The sequence below is a fragment of the Polyergus mexicanus genome, unplaced genomic scaffold, assembly GCF_030449975.1.
Source record: "Polyergus mexicanus isolate NDT 795.1 unplaced genomic scaffold, iyPolMexi1.0 SCAF_10, whole genome shotgun sequence".
NCBI classification, from domain to species: domain Eukaryota; kingdom Metazoa; phylum Arthropoda; class Insecta; order Hymenoptera; family Formicidae; genus Polyergus; species Polyergus mexicanus.
Genome location: NW_027223330.1, coordinates 8305769 through 8329647, shown reverse-complemented (window position 1 = coordinate 8329647; position 23879 = coordinate 8305769). Strand labels below are relative to the sequence as shown.

Here is a 23879-nt window from a genome sequence, read left to right as displayed (position 1 = left end):
AATATATATTCTGTAAAATGTTTATAATAATATTTAAAATATTTTACAAACACAGTTATTACTATTTCAGAAGAAACATAAAAAAGGCAATATTTTTTGCCCTTATTAATATATAGGTTATTATATAACCTGTAAAAATATAAAATAAAAATTATCCATAATTATTATATGTCATGCATTGTAACTAATAAAAAATGCACTATTGACCATATATGTAAATAATATGTTTGTTACACTTTCAAATGTGCTTTATTATTTGCATTCTTTATTCAAGTATATGCAAATTAAAATTCTTTTGCAATTTCATATTCTCGTTATATTTATTTATCAACAAACATGAGCTTGAATATCTTACTGTTTTATATTATTGTTACAAATGAGTATAAATTTTTTCTATTTATTTGTATATAATAATAATGATAATACTATTAGGATTTTAAGTTTATAAATGACATACATACTAAATATATATACTAGTCAAACAATGTAAATATGAAAGGAAACATGGATCCAGTTTGGATAATAGATATAGTTTGGAGATGAAATTGTATAAAATATAATAAAATATATAATAATTAATATGTTATATTATTTTTTTCTGACTAGGATTTCTCCATAGTGGCAAAACTATATATTTTATGCCTTGCATTGTTCTTCTGATGACTTCTCTTGCTGTTGAATTTCCATATTCGATATCTACATCATATAATAAAATATATGTATTTAAGAGAACAGCACAATTTAAAATAAACTTAAGATTATTATTAAAATAAATTGATTATCAGAATAAAACATACAATAAATAAAATTAATTAATCATTTATTGTTCTTGACAATAAAACTACATGTTACTATTTATCAATAGATGATAAGCATTTTAATTTTGTTTAAAAATTATATGTGCACTTGATACAGGGTGTATCTGAAATGATGTACTAAATTTTAGGAGCGTATTCTAGAGATCAAAATAAGACTTTTTTTTCTTATGAATATGGGTCCGCAAATGAACCACCCTCTGAGCTAAAATTCGAAAATGTATAAAATTGAATATTTTTTCATTTTAGTGGCTTATTTTACTTCATAATTTACTGGGCTATACCAAATTTCAACCTTCTGCCATTTTTTTTTCTGAAATATAGCCAATTTTTAAATTTTTCCCCAAACTTTAGGGGCCTCTAGCTCGGAGAAGGGTTCATTTGCGAACCCATGTTCATAGGAAAAAAAGTCTTATTTTGATCTCTAGAATATGCTCCTAAAGTTTAGTGCATCATTTCAGATATATCCTGTATATATGGAATACTTCACATTGCTCGATACTTTCGGTACTCGAAACGAGATCTATACTTTTCTATCTCTTTTCATGTAATGTGTAAAAATTACTAAAAACTTATTTTATACTTTATGATGTTACAATTTTTCATCATGTGACAGTAACTAATTCACGAATTTACTCGAATTTTATGGATTATATAGACAGTGCAATCACGGCGAAAACTTTATTATTACTTTCTTCATTTTTTTTTGCGAAACGGATAGTTTTGTAAAAATATGTCAAAAGAAACCAAGTAAAAAGAATCAATAATAATAATAATAGTAATAATAAATTGAAATTTATAGATTGTACGCTGTATAGATATTTTAAAATAAAATAATTTTTCATGAAGAAATATTTCACAAATATATCTATTTAATTAAAAAAATAATTATAATCATAATAGTATTAAAGAAAGAATAGTTACTGACATTTATGTCACATTATAATCTCTTCTCTTCTCTCTCTTTTGTAAAATGTTAATTATAATCTGCCCTTACCTGCTTTAGGCTGTACAGCCTTTATTTTCAATTATGTATCTATATAAGAGTTGCTTCTTTTAAATATTTTTATCTGATTTACACTTTCTTCTTTAGACATGAAAATTCAGTTATTTATATTACATATTTATAGTTAACTTTGATAATTTTTTTATCGATAATATGTTTATCACAGTAGTTTATTTTATTGTAGTCTATTAATTATATTTTTATCTGAAACATTATTGCCTTTAATAAAAAAAAAAAAATAAATACAATATATAATACGAAATAGAACAAATAATATTTTTATATGACTAAAATGTATAAAAAAAAATTTGTTTACTAACCTATGATTTAATCATCCCATTCATCATCATCAGTAGTATCACTAGTCGATTCTTCACTTTCACTATGAATTGCACGAGATCGTTCAGCTAGAGCCCTGGATAACGCACCAGCCAGGCCACCACGAGGTTCCGTATTCGCTTTTACTTCGTTTGGAACAGGTTTCAATTCAATGCCCTCTCGTATTTGTCGAAGCAGCTCCCCTCTTGAATCCTCTTGAATCAATGCTGATTTTGTTTCCATCTTGTTAACTTTCTAAAAAATAAAATATTTTTTAAACTGACAATGTGTTTTTTATACCACAGAATTAAAACTACAATTGAAGTCTTTTTACCTTTATTTTTAATTTTTACGAAATTAATTTAAAAGAAAAAATAATAATTTTATTAATTTGTTAAAACTACATTTAGAAACTTTTTCCTCTCTCTTCCTCCTTCCTTCTTTTTCGTTTTACCCTTTTCCCTCTTTTCCCTTTGCTTGTGTTTCTCTCTTTTTTTCTACTATACTCTCTACTATATTTAAATATCTAAAAAATTATTACATATTAAATAACATTAATACTTTCCTTTTTCATTCAACAACTGGAGGGAAATATAATTCTAATTTTTTTATATTTTACATCATTATTCTATATTTCCCCTTTTACTACACAATATTTTAAAATATAATAAAAAGAAAAGGTAATTATAATAGACAATTAGGAACTAGCGCAGTGTGTAGGGCGCAATAGAATTTATTTCGCAATTAAAACAAATAAATAAATAAATAATTAATAAATAATAAATAGAAAGTAAAGCTGTTATTATTGATAAAAGTAAAACGCCGCATAGCAAATCAGTATATATAATATTAAAATATTAACCAAAAAATATACAAGAGAGAGAGAAATAGAGAGCAAAAATATGACAATACTCTAATTCTTTTGATTTCCAATAGAAATCTATGTTCGAATATTTTATAATATTAAAAGATTCATTATTTATAATTAATTTTGGTATTAAACTGAAAATAAAATAATTATTTATTGAAATTTATTTGATAAAGTTGATTAATGATGCACAACATTAAACATATTCAGCAATTTTGCAACAAAAATCTAAAACTCTAACATAACCGACAGTTAATTTTTTTCTACATGACTATAATACATTCAATTTAGTTTAAAATTCTTATATATATATAAAAAAAAAAAAAAAAAAACTGATTTTTTTCTAATAACAAGATCATTCATTTCTATGAGCATACATACCCTTAAAGTTGTACCGCTTCTAATAGATTCCATAAGCATTGGTCTAAGATCAGTGATCAACTCTTCATTGTTGTTATTGGTAGCGTTTGTGTTAATTGTTATGCTGTTGGTGTTACTTGTATCCGGTAAAGGTGGTGGTGGAGGTGGCATGGAAATATTCGAATTGGTTCTAGAGGGAGGAGTGGGTGGAGGCGGAGGCGGAGGTGGAGGAAGAACCGGTGCTATAGTTATATTGGGTGGTGGTGGTCTCGATGGTAAAGTTCTATGTATTGATGGGATATTAGACAAAGCGTTCGCAGATGTATTCAGAGATAAGCTTGATGGCACACTTGGTGATGGAGAAGATACGCTAAGACGATTTGGAGGTAAAGGCGGAGCACTGCGTGTTTGATGCTGAAATACACATATAAATAATATTTTTATTGAGATATACATTAAATAATATATTAATATACACTAACAAAAAGAACATGTATTTTACTCCGACTTTGATAAGTTTTGGATACGTTATAAAGTAATTTAAAAATAAAAGACACATGTTTTTAGAAATGCTTTTTCATATATTTAGAGACTGAAACGATGTCTCAAAAATAATTTGGTTAGGTTAGATACAAAAAAAGTTTTAATAAAAATTTTATCATATTGCTTTTTAGAAAAATATCACTTAGATTTTTCAAAAATGTTCTATTTTTCTAAATATTACCCTTATTATTTAATGATTTTGAGAATATCTAATTTTTTATAATAATAATAAAAATTAAATACTGTTTTTAATGCGAAATTTATTCATATATGATAACATTGCTTTCCGAAATTAATTTTCATGGCTTATAACTCAAGATTTTCTTAACAAAAAAAAATTTGATCATATTATTTTGAAAACATTTTGACATAAGCTACAATAATCTCTTTCTAACAAAGCCTAATTGGTTGGCAAAAAATCAGCAGTACTGCTGATCGTGCGATTATCCCTTCCATTGACATCAGTAGTCTATTCTATATGTCAATAGTTAAGTTTCTCTTAAAAGTCTTTAATTTTTATCTAAAACATTTTTCGTCCGTAATGTTTAGTTTACAAGATATTCGCTCGTTTGTATTAAAATAGGACATTCTAAAACATCAAATCATAAATTAATGAATTCATTATAAGAAAGACTATAAATAAATTTTTTAAATAAAAACTTTCTCAAAACCATATAACACTAAAAAAATATATTTTGGTATCTTGCATAGTTTTGGAGAAATTTCAATGCGTCAATAAAAATTGAGACATTCTATATATTATTAATTGTACTTATTTTATTTATCTTGTTAAAAAACTCGTTTTATTATAGCCTATTACTTCATTATTAATTTTATACCAAATAATATAGAGCAAAAAATAAAACATGTTAATTGACAAAATTTTAATAATTAACATAGGTTATATCGGAATAAAACTCACAGGTATTGTTCGCGCTGGAACAGGTGGAGGATATTCCTGCCTTTGTGGCAATGCAGGAGGCTGAATAGTACTTTTTGTATTAGCCAATGGCCGAATATCTTCTTGCACTGCGCTCATACCTCCATTCCTTTCAATAAAATCATAGATAAATTTTCGAGTGCCTTTATCTTGGAGTTCATGTTCCGATACACCAGCATTATTGAAAAATTGTTGTAATTGTGAATCTACAGAATCTAATTCCAGACCTTTATTATTTACATCCCACCCCAAGTGTGCCACATGCCTACAAGAGATTAAAATAATATACATATGTCTCTAAGTAATAGAATGAAACAAAATAAATCTTAAATCTGTACCTGAAATTAGAAGGAAGACCAATATCATCCTTTGTTAATTTGCGTTTAAGATCTTGTTCATTTTTTTTCTTCTTTGTTTTATACATTGAACTACTTGAAGCACTTCTATTAACACCAACTGTAGGTGCACCATTCGATAAATTACCCGGAGAACCTGATGTAACAGTAAATGCTGACACACTAGTTTGATTTTTCCAGGATATAGTGCCACTAGGTTCTACTTCTTTCGCTTTTCTTTCTTGTCTTCTCTGGCGTTTAGCATTTAATTTACCAAGAAGTATGTTTCTATAAAAATATATCAAGTATTCCCTGTAGATGTTTCAATCAATTTGTTTTGTTTGTAAGCATTTTTGTATTCTGTTAACATACCTTAATGTAATAGCTTCAGTCTCACTTGCAAAGTTAAATGCAGCCATGCAGTCTTCTGCCTCAAATGTATGAAAATATGATATTGGCGCTTTATATTCCATTGAATTATAAACTTCGTGTTCCCACAACATTACTTTTCTTTGCAAGCAATACAGTCGCAAAAAGAAACTGCGTCTCGGATTGTCTCTTATTAGAGTTATAATACCTGTACCTTTTTTCATCCAATCTCTGTGTAAAGGAGGTTCCGTCAAATATAGTTGTATAACACCAGCTGCTAAACACTAAAAATACAAATAAACCATTCTGTATGGAAAAAAAACATTACATACATATATGTTAAATAAATCAATATGTATGTGTCAAGATATTGGTTAATACAACTAAAAAATTCTCAATTTAGTGATATTGTACTAAAATTTTTCTAATCTATGCTTCTTTAAGAGGGGTTCCGGGGGTTTAATAAAAGTATAATCTCTTAAAGTGAGATTTTTTTTTTTTCGAAATACTCGATATCACACCAAGAAAAATTTATATCCTGTGCATAACTATTCAGAAAAATTAATCAATTTCAAGAAAAATTCAAATCAATTTCAAGAAAAATTAATTTTTCTCGAAATTTATGCACTATCATTTGGCTCTTGCTAGCTCGGGGAATTTAAATCGCGTTTCACATGAAAATTATATTAATTTCTTTATTTAAGTTATGTTTTGAGAAAAATTTTGTTCGATGATCATACCGAGATTTTTTCAAGCCGGCTATCGTGTAAAATTTTCCTCGGAGAAGACGTTTTGGAATATAACCTTAGAATAAGGAAAAAAAATGCTTGTCTTACCTGGCACCGATTGCCTATCAGCTGAAAGACCTGTTCATTTTCCTCCGGTTTTAAGAGTATCGTGCCTCTGTGTTTGTCCGTATTCCCCGACTTCATCTTATCGTCGAATAAGGTTAGAATCTCGTCGCAGTATATATATATATCACCCAGTTTAAAGCTGTTCCTTTTCTAGCACTTAAAACGTTCTCCTCGTCATCATTGAATCATCTCGTCGATCAGTCCATTCGCGTAATCATATGCGCAGCAATGACTAGCCCTGGCACGATAAGAAGGAAGAGAATAAGAGACTTTCAAACAACGCGAATCAATGAAAGCAACTCCCAATACATCGAACTTCTTCACTCGTCGATGACAAATACCGTTGCACTGCACTGAAAAAAATTCAGCCAGCCCAGCGGGGGAAATTCGACTGCGACAAGTCATAGATATACAGAATATATAGACTGCCCGCTAAAGAACAGTGTTGCGAGTTGCGAATTGGAGGGACAAAGACAAATCTCGCGCATGCGTAATAGCACAAGCTAGTAGACGCTGTCATGTATACATATATGAAAGTCTGTGACTAATGAAATCTATGCTTGGCCGTGTTCCAAAATTCACTGCCAATACTAGAAATCTATAATATACGTTACGTGAACTATAGATTTTCAATACTGGCAGTGAATTTTGGAACACGGCCCTTATAGCAGAGAGAAATATTTTTGAGAGCGGTCAGCGATCATCCCGTAATATGTCATCATATATCATATATCGTCGGTGTTATGGGTGGGGGATAAAGCATAAAACCAGATAGATCGGTCGCCTAATAATCAGTGGAACGTGAAACCCTGGTTTGGTACTGTCTTGTGCCACCCCGTATATGAGATAAGGGATGGTACATATGAGCTGAATTTAATATAATATCCATCCCTGTGAGAAAATAAATTCGCTAATATACAAAATATATGAACGCGATTACTTAACGTTGTTATTTTCCGCTTTTATTACAGTGAATGTGCGTGAACAAATTTTTTTTTTATCCAACTTGAGGAATGTGGGGTCTATTCCTTTTAATTGGATAGCCAATTTTGTTGCACATTTTTTCTATTTATTGTTAGTGAAGTAAACAATTACAGGAAGTGCAAGTATGTATATAAGAAGAAAGAGATTTTTTGTATGCATGCAAACGGCATTCGTGTCGTATAATTGTTAGATTTTTTATAAACATGATGGAGATGATAAACATGTATGTATGACAAATCATAATTTCTTCTCCGTTTTTGGAGAATGATTGCTTTCTATTTACAGTGACATAAGCCGATTCTTATGGTCATTTCAACTCTAAATCAAATTTGCAAGATAACAATATTATACAAGATATTCTTAAAGTGACTATCTATTTTGCAAAATATATATTTTCCGGTCTTAAAAGTGTTTTTTCATAATTTAAATATATATATATATATATTTAGACACACATATATATATATATATATATATATATATATTTTATGGACTTAATTTAATTATTAGTTTCTACATAGCAATTATCAATGTCTCTATAGATCTCAAAGCAATATCAGCTGTTTCGTGGAACACATGTTCAAGCATTGCAGGTATTATCTTTTGAACCACTTCAGTAATACGATTTCAAAGATCACTATACTTCTAATTCTTCTACTTAATGAAATATTCCAGGTAAGGATATCTAATGGTCTTAAATCAGACAAATACGCTGTCCATGATTGAGATTCTCCATGGTGTAAAGCAATTGAACTTTTATAAATACATGAATTTGTATAACATTGGACATATTATTCTTATAACAAGTTTTTTAAATAGCTCTAATTTTGCTAAAATAGGTAGTCACTTTGGGAACATTCTGTATTATATATAATAATTATATTATAAATAATAATTTTGCTGTTGATTATTCAACAATTAAGTTAATTGGAGTTTTATTGAAGTGATTGGAGGAGTCAAGTTAATGTTCATTTATCATTTAAATGGAAAGTATTCAATGTTTGCACTGGCAAGTCTTGCAATTGTAATAAGAGTTGCGATATTAGTCATGATTAATTTGGCCTATGACAAAAAGGAACAGATTTGAATAACCAGAAAATCATACATATTATGTTACCTATCACGCTAAATTTGTTTGCTTTCTACATGAATCAATATCTGCTTTAAAAATCTACATTCTATTTATTATTTAGACGTAAAGTAACGAAAGATCTCCATTTATAATTTTGTTTTAGTAACGGTTTTCATAATCTTTGATACATTTATATGATTCTACTTCTTTTAGTTGACATGGTTTTCCAAAATGGATGCGACAGAATAAAACATAATATAACTAATATGACTGTGACACAATTAAAATTATTTAAAATATGGTATTTTAAAACATAATTTACATTATTATTCATGGATTAAAGATGATTATCAAAAATAAATCTTGTCGAATAGTAAGTATATTTGTTTGCTAATAATCTTATTGCAAATGTAAATGTTTAAAAAATAATTTTATAATTTCACATTATGTCACTATTACATTATTTTATTATATATTATAAAATTTTTAGATATTACTTATAATTTATATTATTTAATTATTAATATTGCATTATTATTTTTTGATATTTAATATTAAGTAATTTTTTATTGTGAAAGATCATAAATAAAAGCTTTTTAATAAAAGCTATTCTATTTTATCTATTTTTTACAAATTTTTTTATTTCCTCGATGAATTCTCATAGCCAGTATGACTCCTAGGGTAATCTAACAAAATGAGTGGGCTCGTTTTTATGTCATTGGAAATTTTTTATTTGTTGTCATATAATAATATTTACTGCAGTAAGATAAAGATTTTATCTAATAGATTCATCTTATCTCTTTATTTATTTTTTAATTATCTGTATATATAAGTTTTTGTTTATCATTTTTATTATTGCTTTCCTTTTTGTTGTGTGTGTGCAAGTATGTAGTATCTGTTATCGTGTTATACATAATAAGTTTTATATCTTTTGTATGTGCAATAAATTTAAAGTATATGAATATTCTGTTATATTGATAAATTTTTAGTTTTTTTATGAAATTTTTGCATTAGTGTATCGGTTAAGTTAATGTGAATGTAAACTCTACTCATCAAGATGGCAATTGGAAATATTATCTGTGGTGCAAATACTCCACAAGTGAAAAAAAAGAAAATTAAGGTATATTTTTTGTTATTAAGGATGTTTCTCTCTTTTATTATTTTAAAGATATATTTTATCATCAATATCAATTCTATTCTATATTCCAGTGTATTACAATTTTAATATTAATATTTTAGCCGTTATTATTATTATTATAATTATTGTTATTATTATTATTTTTATTATTATAAATTTTATTTTATTGTGAGATACAATTATATTAAAATATGATAAATAACAAGACATGATATAAATTTTTATAATATGTTTAAGGACAATTTTAATTCTTATATGTACAATTCTTATTTATATATTTTTTAAATTATAGACAACTGAACGTAATTGGATAGAGGCAACATTTCAAAAAAGAGAATGTTCAAAATTTATTCCGTGTGCGGAAGATGAGCATAGGTAAGAGTTCTGTATAAAAGCCTGTGTATGTAGGAAGTAAAATAATATTTATAAAATAAAATTATGTGTATACTTTTGATGCTAAAGATTGTTCGCATTATAAAATTTTGCATTGTATTATTTGCTAAGAATATAATTCTTGAAATGTTAATAAGATTTTTATATGAAAAGAAATTATATATACTTTATATTTTAGACTATATAACAAAACACATTGTATGCTATAGAGTGATTTAACATAGTGTTATCGTTATATTATTGTAAACACATTATAATAATTAATTATAATTATATCTTGTGTGTGAATTATATTATAATTATTTTTAATTATAATTTTTGTTTTCTTATCTATTTTAATAACAAATCTGGAATCAGGTTATTTGTATTAAATTCATATAAAATAACATTGATATTTCTTTATTTATCTAATCAAGTTGATTTATTTTTGTTTGATTTATTTATTTTATTTATTTTGTTAGTTTTATTTTTTGCTTTTTTTATCTAATTTTATTTATAGGTTCATACATGTATAAGGAGATAAAAACACAGAATATGATGTGATTATTTCTAGCTGAGAGATCCCATGTGCATTTTGTATTGATTTAAACTCTTTTTGCTTTTGTAGCTCTAACAATATTGCCTATCTAAAATATTAATAAAGATTTAATATGAACATATAATAAATTCATTTCCTCTGAATTATAATTATTCCATAATACATATATAAATTTTATATGCTTAATAATCATGTTTAATTAAAAATTATAATTATATAAACAATAATATGTTATGATATTTACTACAAGTATTGTCATATACATAATATATATGTATAGTATTATAAAACTATAGCATACACATAACAATTACATAAACAAAATATAAAGTTATTAATTAATACAGATATAATTTTAAAAAATAAACATTTTTATACTAAAATATTCTATTACTATAGGTGTTGTTGTGGCAATTCGTATACCCATCATTGCGGAATTGGAGCAGATGTTCAAAGTTATAGTCTTAATAATAGCAAAGAAAAAAATAGTGAACAATGGTCTGTAGGAAAAAATACTTGCGCTTTTCCCACCGATGCATATGGTACTATAGAATTTCAGGGCGGCCCGCACCCTACAAAAGCACAAGTATCTATCCGATATTTCTTATATTATCAACATTATTATTGTACCTATGAAAAAATTATTGTACCTGTGAAAAAATTATATAATTATCTGTAATTTGCAGTATGTAAGATTGGCTCATGATACACGACCGGAACCAATTGTACAGTTGTTATGTCGAGAATGGAATTTAGGTTTGCCCAAATTGTTAATTACAGTCCATGGTGGTCGATCAAATTTTGAGCTTCAATCGAGTCTGAAAAAAGTTTTACGTAAAGGTTTATTGAAAGCTGCTAAAACAACGGGAGCATGGATATTCACAGGAGGAACAAATACAGGTATATTTTTATTCATGGAAAGAATAAATTAATGAACTTTATTTTTATTTTTACATGTTTTGTTATTTTTGCATAGGTGTTACGCGACAAGTCGGCGATGCTTTATTGTTGGAACGTTCTCAACGACAAGGTCGAGTAGTAAGCATAGGTATTGCCCCTTGGGGAATTTTGGATAAAAGCCATGAGTTAATTAGTCGCGGTGGAGAAGTATCATACGATTCTGTCTCCTCACCATGGTAAGAGAATTTATATACCTATAAATAAGGATGTGTTATTAAAACGTCAAATTGTTTAAGAAATTTTAAAATATGTCTATTTTGTGATTTTCAGGACTAAATACACAGTACTAAATAATCGACATGCTTACTTTTTATTAGTAGACAATGGTACTGGCGGTCGATATGGTGCAGAAATTGTTCTTCGTAGAAGATTAGAGAAATACATTTCAAATTTAAAGTTGCAACCGTGTAAGTGTTACAGGGGTCTACAGGAGAGCCGAATTTCTATAATATTTAAGACCTTCTGAGATTTATTGTTAATTTTAGATACACACAGCAGCATACCTGTAGTTGCTTTAGTTATCGAAGGTGGGACAAATACAATCCGCGCAGTTTTGGAATACGTGACGGATGATCCACCTGTACCAGTAGTGATTTGCGATGGCTCAGGACGTGCAGCTGATCTAATTGCTTTTATGCATAAGTAATAACAAGTTTTTGCTTTCCATGTGTATGTAAAAAATAAGTAATTATGTGTATATTGAGATATATTTTTTATACAGATGGAGAGATGGACAGACTGGTGATGGAGAAGGACCACTAGAGGGTGTTAAGGAACAAGTTCTGGAAACCATTAAACGCACTTTTCAAGTTTCCGCCGAACAAGCGAGCCAACTCTGTTCAGAACTCTTACAATGTACACGAAAGAAACATTTGGTATCTATATCTTTTATTATAAATAAGATATATATCTTTATATCATATAAACATTGGATTGAAAATTATCTAAATGAGAATTATATTCATAGATTACTGTATTCAGGATATCGCAAGATAGGCCACAAGAACTTGATCAAACTATATTGACAGCTTTATTTAAATCGAAACAATTATCACCAGCTGAGCAGCTGTCTCTTTCTTTAATATGGAACCGCGTAGATATTGCTCGAAGCGAAATTTTTATATACGGTCAAAAATGGCCGCCTGGTGCTCTAGAACAGGCTATGATGCAAGCGCTTCAGCATGACAGAATAGACTTTGTGAAACTTCTACTGGAAAATGGAGTATCCATGCGGAAATTTTTATCAATACCTCGTCTTGAGGAGCTGTATAACACAGTAGGTCAACTTTATTTCTGTATGAACAACTTCTTAGTAAACAATTTAAATATGGATACAAAAGAGATATTTTATATTATAAATTAGTGATTATATATGATAGAACTATTTCTCCTTTAAATTTATTTCTATATAAATAAAATCAAAAGAGAAAAAATATTATAAAAGATATGGTAAAATATGTATATATTTTGAAAAATATGAAGATCTTATATTTCTAATATACATATATAATTATTTGAAAATTCTTATTTATTTCTTTTAGTATATGGAAAAAATTATTGATCATATATTTTTGTGAAAAATTAGATTGTAAATATAACATTTTTTAGGATAACTTTATATTATAGTATACTAAACAATTTTTTTTTTTTTAATGGAATAATTAGAAGGAAGGCCCATCAAATACGTTAGGCTACATTCTGCGCGATGTACGGCCGAATATCCCACGAGGTTATATGTATACGCTACATGACATTGGTCTTGTGATTAACAAACTAATGGGTGGAGCATATCGCGCTCAATATACACGTAGAAGATTTCGCGTTATTTATACGCAGGTAATGAAGAGATCTGGTGGTGGTCATCAGCAATATATGCACCGGAACAGTTGTGTTCCGAACAGCAATATACGCTATTATGCAAGCTCCAGTGGAAAGTCTGATCAAAGTGTAACTGTGAATCTGCTCACTGAAACGTCGCCAGCTAATCGCGATACTCCTCTCTTTCACTATCCTTTTAACGAATTGCTTATTTGGGCTGTATTAACGAAGCGTCAGCAAATGGCCTTATTAATGTGGCAACATGGGGAGGAGGCGTTGGCTAAGGCACTTGTTGCCCTGAAACTGTACAAGGCAATGGCGCATGAGGCGGCTGAAGATGATCTGGAAACTGAAGTTTATGATGAATTACGTGGTTATGGCAAAGAGTTTGAAAACATAGGTATGGACGAATATCAGAAAATTGTTTAATCAATATAAATCATGTCAAATCTATTTTTTATATAGCACTCGAATTATTGGATTATTGCTATCGACAAGATGATGATCAAACGCAACAACTACTAACTTCGGAACTTCAAAATTGGTCAGGACAGACATGCTTGTCTCTTGCAGTTACAGCGAACCATCGACCGTTATTAGCGCATCCCTGCAGCCAAATTATTCTAGCTGATTTATGGATGGGTGGCCTTCGAACGCGTAAAAATACTAATTTGAAAGTAATTGACTTATTTGCTAAATTATTTAATTTACAATTGATTAACCAAATATCCAATATTTAAAACATACACATTTATTAAATGTTTTCTTAGGTGATTATGGGACTATTTTGCCCTCTGTACATAACGCGATTGGAATTTAAAAGCAGAGAAGAATTGCAACTAATGCCCCAGACGCAAGAAGAACATCTGATAGCGCTGGAAGATGAGAAGGAAGACAGCGATTCTGAACAGAGTACACCAGCAGGACCTGATGTCGAGGTAATTATTTTTTTATTTCTGAAATATAACAATTATTTCTTGAAGAATTTCAGATGTATTTATCGTTAGTTAACAACTATATCCTGTCTGTTTTCCATAAAAGATTGTAATGATTTAATAATGATGAAAGCATGTCATATAAATTGTATTAATCATATGAAAACTGTATATAATTTAAAATATGTACATTCATTGCACATTATTAGTTGAAAGATTATGCAAATTTTGAATACATCAATTGCTAAATATTAACATTAATTTTTTGTTTTCAATATTGCATGATTAAAAAATATATAATCAGATAAGTAATATGGGTGCTGGTTTTGCGAAAAAGACCCTAAAATGATATAAAGAGATTTCATCTCAAAATTATATAAAAACATGCACAATATGTATTGTTTTCAAATAATACTCATTTGGGTAACACACATAAATGAATATTAATGCATAATCTCTCCATTTGGCTTATAGTTTTTATTTTAATATAGTTATATTATTTTATCATTGATTATATTGATTAAAACAATATAATCTTGTTTTTTATTTTGCTTATACTCTGTAATATTTACGTTATTAATATGTTCATTGTTGCACCATTATAATTATGGATTAAGGGATATACTTTTCATACATAACTTCAAAAATTAATTGTCTCTATTAAGGGTGCGTTGAATCGCTTGTAACATATAGACTATGTGGGTATGCGTATTAATTATTTTTTAGAAACATCTGCGCAGGAGCCTGAGCATACGCAACAAATCCAGCAGCCAACAAGGCGTAAAGGTATATCTATACTGGTCTGAACGCTGTGATTGTATACAATAATCATATTTTCTGGTGCACTCTTAGTCATATTTCATAATCATAGTAGTTTTTTTCATGTACATGTTCACTTTGTAAAGGATAATAAAACAGTGAAACATATTCCTTCAAATGTTAAAAACTAAATGTTCTGTATTATAACAATGTATATGATACTTTTGCTTGATGTGCTAAAAAATAATTTTTCTTGCATATATATAAATGTCCCAATAAGTTGTTGCAAAAGTCTCTAATCTCGATTTTTTCTTTACAGATAAAATTTTTATGTTTTTCCAAAATATATTATTGAGATTTGTTTATATTATAAATTATAATCATTTATTGTGTGTATATTATATAAATTATAATCATAATTTAATTTTGTAAAAACTTATTATGTAATTTTTTATTTTCTTTTATTATGATTTGATAATCTTATTTTAATCCTTTATTTGCCAAATGGATTAGTTAAATATAGAGTCATTAAGTGTAAAAATTTAAGAGAAATACAAAATATATAATATAAAACTTATATTTATTAATCAATTGAAAATCGTTGTTTTAATTTTTGTTACTATTGATGCAAATATTATGTTATAAATACGCATATTTTTATTGATTTCATACTTTATAAAATAATTTTTCTAGTCTTACAGACATTTATGAATTTCTACTTTGTCTAATTAATTTTGCCTACGATATAAATGTTATTTTTTACGCTGTTTTTTATGGCGAATGATTACATAGAACTAAACTAAATCTCCTTTTTTCTGTTCACACATTAAACATTTTGATATTAATATCCATTTGACCATGCACTGAGAAATTTGTTAAACTTTATGTATGTAATGTTCTTCCCAGTATATAGAAATGATCTATTTGAATAGCTCTAAACATTTTACACTTTTCTATAGGCTTTAATTAGTGACGAGCACAATACAACAATAGTCAAGGAGACAATTGTTCAAGAGAATGGAAGAGTATTAACAGATAATGATGATGGAATATATCACGTTTATGGTCTTCAATCTGAGTATTACGATAATAAAACAACCAGACCATTAAGATTAAGAAAGAAATTATACGAATTTTATACTGCTCCAATTACAAAATTTTGGGCAAATGCTGTGAGTAAAGATATTTATCATTATAATATTTTATAGCGAAATTTGGTGCATCCAGTGGAGTACATTTGATAATTCATAAGTCTGATATATAAAATCAGTTTCATATATGTTAAATTATTTCACTTGAGAGAATTTCATATTCAAACTTCACATTGTTCTCTTTTTTGTACAAACAAAATTATAGATCTAATAAGTAAATAAATAAATCTTATAAAAACTGCTATACATAGTATAGTACAATATTTTGTTTAATTATTTTTCTTTAATACAAATAAATATTATAATATTGGAAAGCCAAAAATATCTATTTTTAAGAAATAATGTAATCTATCGTTATGTATAGTAGCATAATATTTACATAAAATAAAAAATAGATTCTTACTTGTTCAAATCCATGTGCAATTTCTCTCTTAAGTTATATTTAACTGCATTATCAGAAATCGTTATGTGCGACTAAAACAAAGATCGCACTGGTGCAATCAACCGAAATTCGCTATTATTAACATGTATTCATATTTACTGTCCATGTAAAAGGAGTTGCAATAAAAAATACAATACAATATAAATATTTTTTTACAGATAGCATATATAATCTTTTTGCTTTTCTTTTCGTACTGCATTCTGGTACATATGGATGATCATCCATCATTAGCCGAAATATACGCGATTGCTTACATCTGTACGCTCGGATGCGAAAAAGTACGCGAAATCGTAATTTCGGAACCTGTGAAGCTCTCGCACAAGTTTAGCGTGTGGGCGTGGAACATGTGGAATCCATGTGATGCTGCTGCAATCATATTTTTCCAAATTGGACTGGCTTTACGCTTGCGACATTCAACTTTCGATGTAGGTCGCGTCATATATTGTGTTGATTGTATCTACTGGTATTTACGAATACTCAACATCCTTGGTGTCAACAAATATTTTGGTATGCTTAATATCAAACTAAAAGAGCAATTTAATTTTACGCTTGGAATAATCTGTGTTTAATTAAACAACGTTAAATAAAACAACTGTGTATATGTGTGTTTGTATTGTAAATGCATATCTTACATAATGTTTTATATCATTTTATAAATACATAATAATTTATATTTTATAGGTCCTCTTGTGACCATGATGGGAAAGATGGTTAAAAACATGATATACTTTGTGGTACTTTTGCTAGTTGTATTAATGAGTTTTGGTGTAGCTAGACAAGCTATATTAAATCCAAATTCTGAGCCAAAATGGCGCATAATACGAGACGTACGTGTATATTCTCCTTCACATATATATTGTTAAAAAGAAATTCTGCATATATTTTAATTTTAATTTATATGTATCTATAAATATTATATTTTTTCAACAGATATTTATGGAGCCATATTTTATGTTGTACGGAGAAGTGTATGCCGATAATATAGATCCTGATTGTGGGGATGAACCGGGAATGATTCAGTGCCTTCCAGGTCGTTGGATCACGCCTGCTGCAATGTCCGTGTATCTTTTAGTTGCCAATATTTTGCTGATAAATCTTTTAATTGCAGTATTTAACAATATTTTTATTGAGGTAAATGCTATAGCTCATCAAGTCTGGATGTTTCAACGGTTTACCGTCGTTATGGAATATGAACAGAAGCCGGTGTTGCCGCCGCCGCTTATAGTGGTTTGCCACATATATTTACTACTGAGATACTTTCTGAGACACATACAAGGTAAAAGTGGCACCGGTGAAACTTGCGACAATGGATTAAAATTGTTCTTAGAGAGTGACGACATGGAACGGTTGTATGACTTTGAAGAGGATTGCGTTGAAGGCTACTTCCGTGAACAGGAACTCAAGTTACAAATGTCTACAGAGGAGCGCGTGAAAGTTACAACGGAACGAGTAGAAAACATGCATCAGAAGGTTGAAGATATCGATAAGAAAGAAAGTACTCAGAATGCATCTCTTCAGGTTGTTGTAACTTCTTGATTAATATATTTTTATTACTAGAGTCGATCAAAAGTAAGGTTCCCTGTTTTATAACGACCTATTTTATTATTACTTGTGCACAAATTGAACAATTGAATATTGTGTTAAAATAGAAGTTATGACTATTTTTCAATATAATCTTCAAAAGATGCACTTGTCGAGCGAAAATATTCAAACTTGTGCCAAGATGGGGCAAATGAATTAATCTTCTCGAAGACTGTATTGAAAAGTAGTCAATAGCTTTTATTTTATTAACACAATATAAATCCAATTCGTACATAGATTGTAAATAAAAGTAATAAAACAGGGAACCTTACTTTTTGATGCACCCTATATATGAGCATAACATATTTTTTATCAACATTTATAAAAGTTTCTTTTATGTTTAGGCAGTCGAGTTCCGTATCCGCAAATTGGAGGAATTGAGTCAACAGACTGTGGCTCATCTTGGAGTGATTCATCGTTTTATGGCAACTTACATGCCCAATGAAGGATTATCCGGTTTAGAAACATTAGACAGTGTTCGACAGCGTCGAGTATCGGAACGATCAGAGGCTTTCTCCGAAGCGGACTCCCACACGCAACTACCAACGGCCGCGCGGCGCAAAAGGCTTTTGCGATCCTTTACCGATGCCGCTTTCTTGAACGTCGGCCATTTGACAGAGGACGACAAAATATCTGAGACTGTGACTTCTCGCGATAATCTAAGTAGACACGATTCTTCTGCAAGTGTAAACGCTCATGACGACGTTAAAACAACCATAAGTTTGGAAACTGAAGGCAGTAAAAATATCCTCGAAGGCGAAGCAACCAGCAAAAAGGAAGCGCCGTACGAGAAAGGAATGAGTCTGAATACTAGTACTTACAGTAGAGAAGTGAGCAGAGAAGCAAGCAAAGAAGTAAGCAGAGAAGTCAGCGTGGAAACTACTAGCAAGGAACAGAGCAAAGAAGTTAGTAGGGAGACTAGCAAGGAAGCCAGTAGCGAAAATCCGTCCTCAGATGTTAGGCAAGATTCCGCGGAACATACGTATCGACAAGATTCTATGGAGCGTACTACATACAGACAGAATAGTAAAACTCGATCAGAACCCGACGATGTCATGTTGCTTCCTCCACCCGGTATTCAGAGAGGCGTGACTTGGGCGGAACCACGCGTGGCTGTGATCCCGTCCTCGGTTACCTCGGCTGGTAGCACCCAAAGGTCGATCTTGCTGACAATGCGCGCAGAATACACGAGCATAACGGACGAACTTGAGAGCTATTGTGGTTTATTGAGTCCACCGCGGACGCCGCCAATCTCACCACCGCCATCGCAAATGTCGGAGATCTCGAATCCTGCGATGGCCTGGCAGATCGAGAACGAGCATTTACGTAATGCGGAAGAGTGCGACTACCAGCAGATGGAAGATCTGATACAACGACGTTACTGCGGCAACGATGACGACGATGGGCCATCGTCAAACGCGCATACGGACGAAGCCGTCGTGAGCTTCCTCGACATGCCCAACGAGCATCATCAGTTGCGTCGAGCCTCTGCCATCGAAGAGGATTCCCGCCGGCCGCCACCGACAATCAGCGTAACACGCGAAATCGAGCAAACGCTTGCGCGACCGACGATACGCGACTCGGAAGCGGCTGATCCGAACGGCAAGAATTTAAATATCGTACCTGCCCCCGCTTCTGAAACTATGTGTTAAATAACGAAGAGAGATATGTGCTTCGTATAATTATTTTTACTCAAGTTCTAAATATTTAATATTTGAGACTCAAAATAATTGTTGTATATTATCTGTTTCGTGATCATATTTTTATTATTAGATATACTATTTATTGATTTTTGATGATATGATTTGATTGTTTTATCAATGCAACAGATTTTGGACAATTTTAACAATTATACAAGAAGTTATATATCATTATAATCTTTAATAGTCATCTCTCTTGTGTGTAATGTATTAAATTACAGCCACAAGATATATCTTCTGCAAGTTTTGACTTGAAACAATCTATCATGGGCTCATATGCTCATGGTTTGCGAGGTAATTTCGCATATATGGCCTAAATAGTAATTTTTTTAGCAAATTAAGTAATTATGCATTTTATTATACAATAATGTGTATTTTTATCGAATTTTACATTACATTACTACATTAATGTTTTTAACATTCTATAACGAACGAGACACATGTATATATGTTTTTATCATTGATCTTTCAATGTATTATCGTATATAATAGAAGTGTTAAATATGGAATTTTCTTTTGCTCTAAGATTGTTTACTGCATTTTAGAAATTATCTCTAGTGCATCGAATTATATGAAAGTCATATATACGTACTGTGTTCTAGAAAAAAAAGCAATATTGCCTCTACTTCTATCAATCATTTGATAGATTCTGCGCATTCAGAATTGATCCTTCCATTTGATAAATTGTAACTTTGATTTTATATATGCACATTTATTTAACTATAAATAATATTGTAGAATAAAATATTGCAACAAGGATAAATCCGCTTGTAACGCTGACTGTGCATAAGTACTTAGCGAACAAATTGCATCTCACAATAGTTCATGCATGGATTAGATATACATATAATATCGGTCGGGTTTGTGTATAAAAAGAAGATATTGTAAATAATTAGGATTGTGAAAGATAGGCTCATTATGTAAAAACAAGTTGAGGCAAGTTACAGGATTGTAACTTTATTATCCTTATTGCCGAATACTGTAATCGAGATAATTTTTTAAAGGTATGTTTAGGGCCTTATACAACGCACTTTCTATTGCGTTAGATTTCATGGACCATTCGAAAGCAAACCATATCACGCAGAAGTTCTAGTGAACTAAGCCAGTCTGCGTTAGTACAATTGCATGTATCTAAAAACAAAACTTTGATATATATTCCTGTATCCTTAAAAATGCCTAATGTATATATATATAATTTTAAAAAGTCAAGAAGAGAGAAAGTGACGAATTTAAGTGTGTTTAAAACATTAATATTAATATAATTTAAAATATATTACTTAATTAAATTTTAATATAGTTATTGGTTTGCTATTTATTTTAAATATATTAGCAATTTTCTATATTTTTGCTTAGATTAAACATTGTGTATAATATTGGATCATATATTCAGCAGCTATTTTAATCAACTCTTGTTGCAATGAACATTTGTGGCGTAAATGTACATAATTAATTGTATGTAAAATGTACGTAATTATTTGTGAGAAGTTTTGTAACTCAATGATGTAAAACTAAGTTTTTAAAAAGATTTCAAATAATAATTAAATTATGTGTATACGTGGATGTATGTGTGATACACATAGCATGTCTCAAAATCATCTTTATCAATTTGGAATCGATTTTTTCTTAGCGAAAATACCGAGAGAGATCATCATTTATATTTATGGCAAGAGTTTCCAAGTTTTTTATTCATATTTTTTTCTAACTAAGGTTTAAAAATTAAAATTTAATTGAAATATATATATAAAAACTTCCCAATCTATGAAATTAACTCAAAAATGTTTAATTATTTGGGCTTTCCAAAATTTTTAATTTATGAAGTTTTTTTTTTAATCGCTTGCAATTTAAAAATTATTAATGTTTTGGCAAGAAAAAACAGAGTCCAAATTAGTCAAAAAACTGCCATTAAAAGGACATTTAGTGGTTTCGGAACACACTATGCATATTATGTAGAATGTTCAAAAATTTATGGTACAAATTTTTGCATATAATACTCGTTCATACAAAGTAAACAAAGCGGTTTTATACATGTATATCCAAAAATTAATTGTTTTTCAGTTACAAAAATGCTTCCAAAAATTATTTATGACGAAATAAAACATTTTTATTTTATAACAAAAAAAACGATTTTTAAACATATTTACTAACATTTCTATATTTATTTTAATGATTAGTATACTCGTGTATAAAATTTGTATTATAAATTTTTAAATACTCTATATAAAATCGTTAATTATAGAAATATATTTAAAAAGGGATATATTAAAACATTTTATAGATATATTTAAAATGTCATAAATACAGAGTTGGGAACGTTACTTTATAAAAGTAACTCGTTACCGTTACTGTTACTTTCTCTGAAAAGTAACTCATCGTTACCGTTACTCGTTACCGATTTTAAAAACTTCCCAACCCTGCATAAATATCAAAAATCTTGTAGACAATATAGATACGTGTATACTTTTTGCAAGGATAATTGGCGGCTTACATTGAGAATATAAATAAGCAATGTATAGAAATGTACAATATGTGTAATACCTAGAGAAAGAATTTTTTCAAATTATTATTTATACAAAATTGGCAATAGGGACATAGGAAAATAACAGGTTTATTATCATAATTTTTGTTTGAATAATTTCGAATCACAGATTTTTCTAAACTCATACTACTTCCTTACACTACTTTTTAAACTGTCTAAATAAAATAGGAAAGGTGTAGTTATATTTTTCCATTCGCCAATATTAACTTGAATGTATTTAAATGTGGCCGACAAATTTTTTTTTTCCCCCAAAATATAAGAATTGTACACATGCACGCGCGCGTGCGCGTATTATATATATATGTATATATGTACGTATAATTCTTATATACTTGTATCATATTATCAAAAACATACAATGATTATTACACATGTGCGCACGTATATGTATATGTATATATATAAAAGAACTTCCTTTAACTCTCGTCATGAAGCTGATGCTCTTTTAGAATGAGGCTTCTTGATTTTATTATAAATTTTATAAATTATATTGTTGTGTAAATTTAAAAGCGCAATATTATACATATGTGTAAAATATCTATAAAAGATAAAAGAATAATGGAAATGGAAATATTATCTATTATGAATAATATTTAATTGTTAATTAGTTAATTGCGCAATAAATTTATTCTATATTTAATCAGGCTAATATTAATGTTGATATGACATTAATTTGCAAGAAGTTTTAGTATATGTTTAATAAATATATATAAAAACACACATGTGCATATACATATGGCAAATTATTTGCTAACATTAATTTTATTTTCATACACAATGATGTAAAAATTTTACGGTACCGACATTCTTAATTCTGTCCTAATGTAATTATGCACATATATTATATTACACATAATTACGCAAGAAATTTCTGTGTAAAAATATCAAATAATAACTATAAGAATGATACTATTAATATAACAATGATAATAACTGTATGAACTTCTACATATGTTTTCATATTATGTATTTATACTAATTGTACTTACTTAATATATACATATATATACATATATCTTATACATATACGATGCACATATTTATATCTGTACTTTACTTCACACAGATTTACATATTTATTTTTGATTTATATAGTTAATATTTTTCTCTCAAACATTTTTGTTAAATATTTCATAAAATCTGAATGCTAGTCGTAGAAAATACTATCAAATTATAAATATTAAGATGCATAAATTACGTAATCGCGTAACACTTTGGAGAATATAAATAAAAGAAATCAAACAAGCATTACAAGCGTTACTATTTCGATTATAACTAAGCTAAATAAATATAAACTATCCAGGAAAAAAATAGTCCATATATATATATATATATATATAATATCTCAATACAATTAATTGAGATGCTTGAATGGCATCAAATCGGATTAATTGAATCTTTATCGTATTGTTCCTAATATGTTATATGCGCTTTCATGTAAATTGTATAACGTTACTTAAAATT

The 23879-nt window shown here is 28.8% G+C and overlaps 2 protein-coding genes across 5 annotated transcripts; one reads left to right on the top strand and one right to left on the bottom strand.

Annotated features, from left to right (window-relative positions):
• Window positions 1-345: 345 nt before the first annotated feature.
• Window positions 346-6794, bottom strand: LOC138937063 (actin nucleation-promoting factor WASL). The gene is made up of 7 exons (XM_070302947.1): window positions 6391-6794; window positions 5558-5838; window positions 5189-5473; window positions 4833-5115; window positions 3389-3781; window positions 2142-2394; window positions 346-696 (listed from the first exon to the last, which is right to left on the bottom strand). Exons 1-6 carry the CDS (start codon window positions 6484-6486, stop codon window positions 2149-2151), a joined length of 1584 nt encoding a protein of 527 aa, XP_070159048.1. The 5' UTR covers window positions 6487-6794; the 3' UTR covers window positions 346-696; window positions 2142-2148.
• Window positions 6795-7202: 408 nt separating this feature from the next.
• Window positions 7203-23415, top strand: Trpm (transient receptor potential cation channel, subfamily M). Of its 4 annotated transcripts, none has more exons than XM_070302532.1 (21): window positions 7203-7264; window positions 7380-7514; window positions 8678-8837; window positions 9479-9584; window positions 9895-9977; window positions 10933-11119; window positions 11220-11433; window positions 11510-11669; window positions 11764-11900; window positions 11979-12135; window positions 12215-12368; window positions 12461-12769; window positions 13159-13711; window positions 13777-13988; window positions 14082-14249; window positions 14973-15032; window positions 15965-16177; window positions 16757-17105; window positions 17280-17425; window positions 17529-18116; window positions 18524-23415. In XM_070302532.1, the coding sequence occupies exons 4-21, from the start codon at window positions 9522-9524 to the stop codon at window positions 19829-19831; spliced, it is 5061 nt and encodes a 1686-aa protein (XP_070158633.1). In that variant the 5' UTR covers window positions 7203-7264; window positions 7380-7514; window positions 8678-8837; window positions 9479-9521; the 3' UTR covers window positions 19832-23415. The 4 variants fall into 4 exon arrangements, with proteins under 4 accessions (XP_070158633.1, XP_070158632.1, XP_070158634.1 ...); XM_070302531.1 differs by having other exon boundaries at window positions 7209-7301; XM_070302533.1 differs by lacking the exon at window positions 9479-9584 and having other exon boundaries at window positions 7209-7514.
• Window positions 23416-23879: the final 464 nt, after the last annotated feature.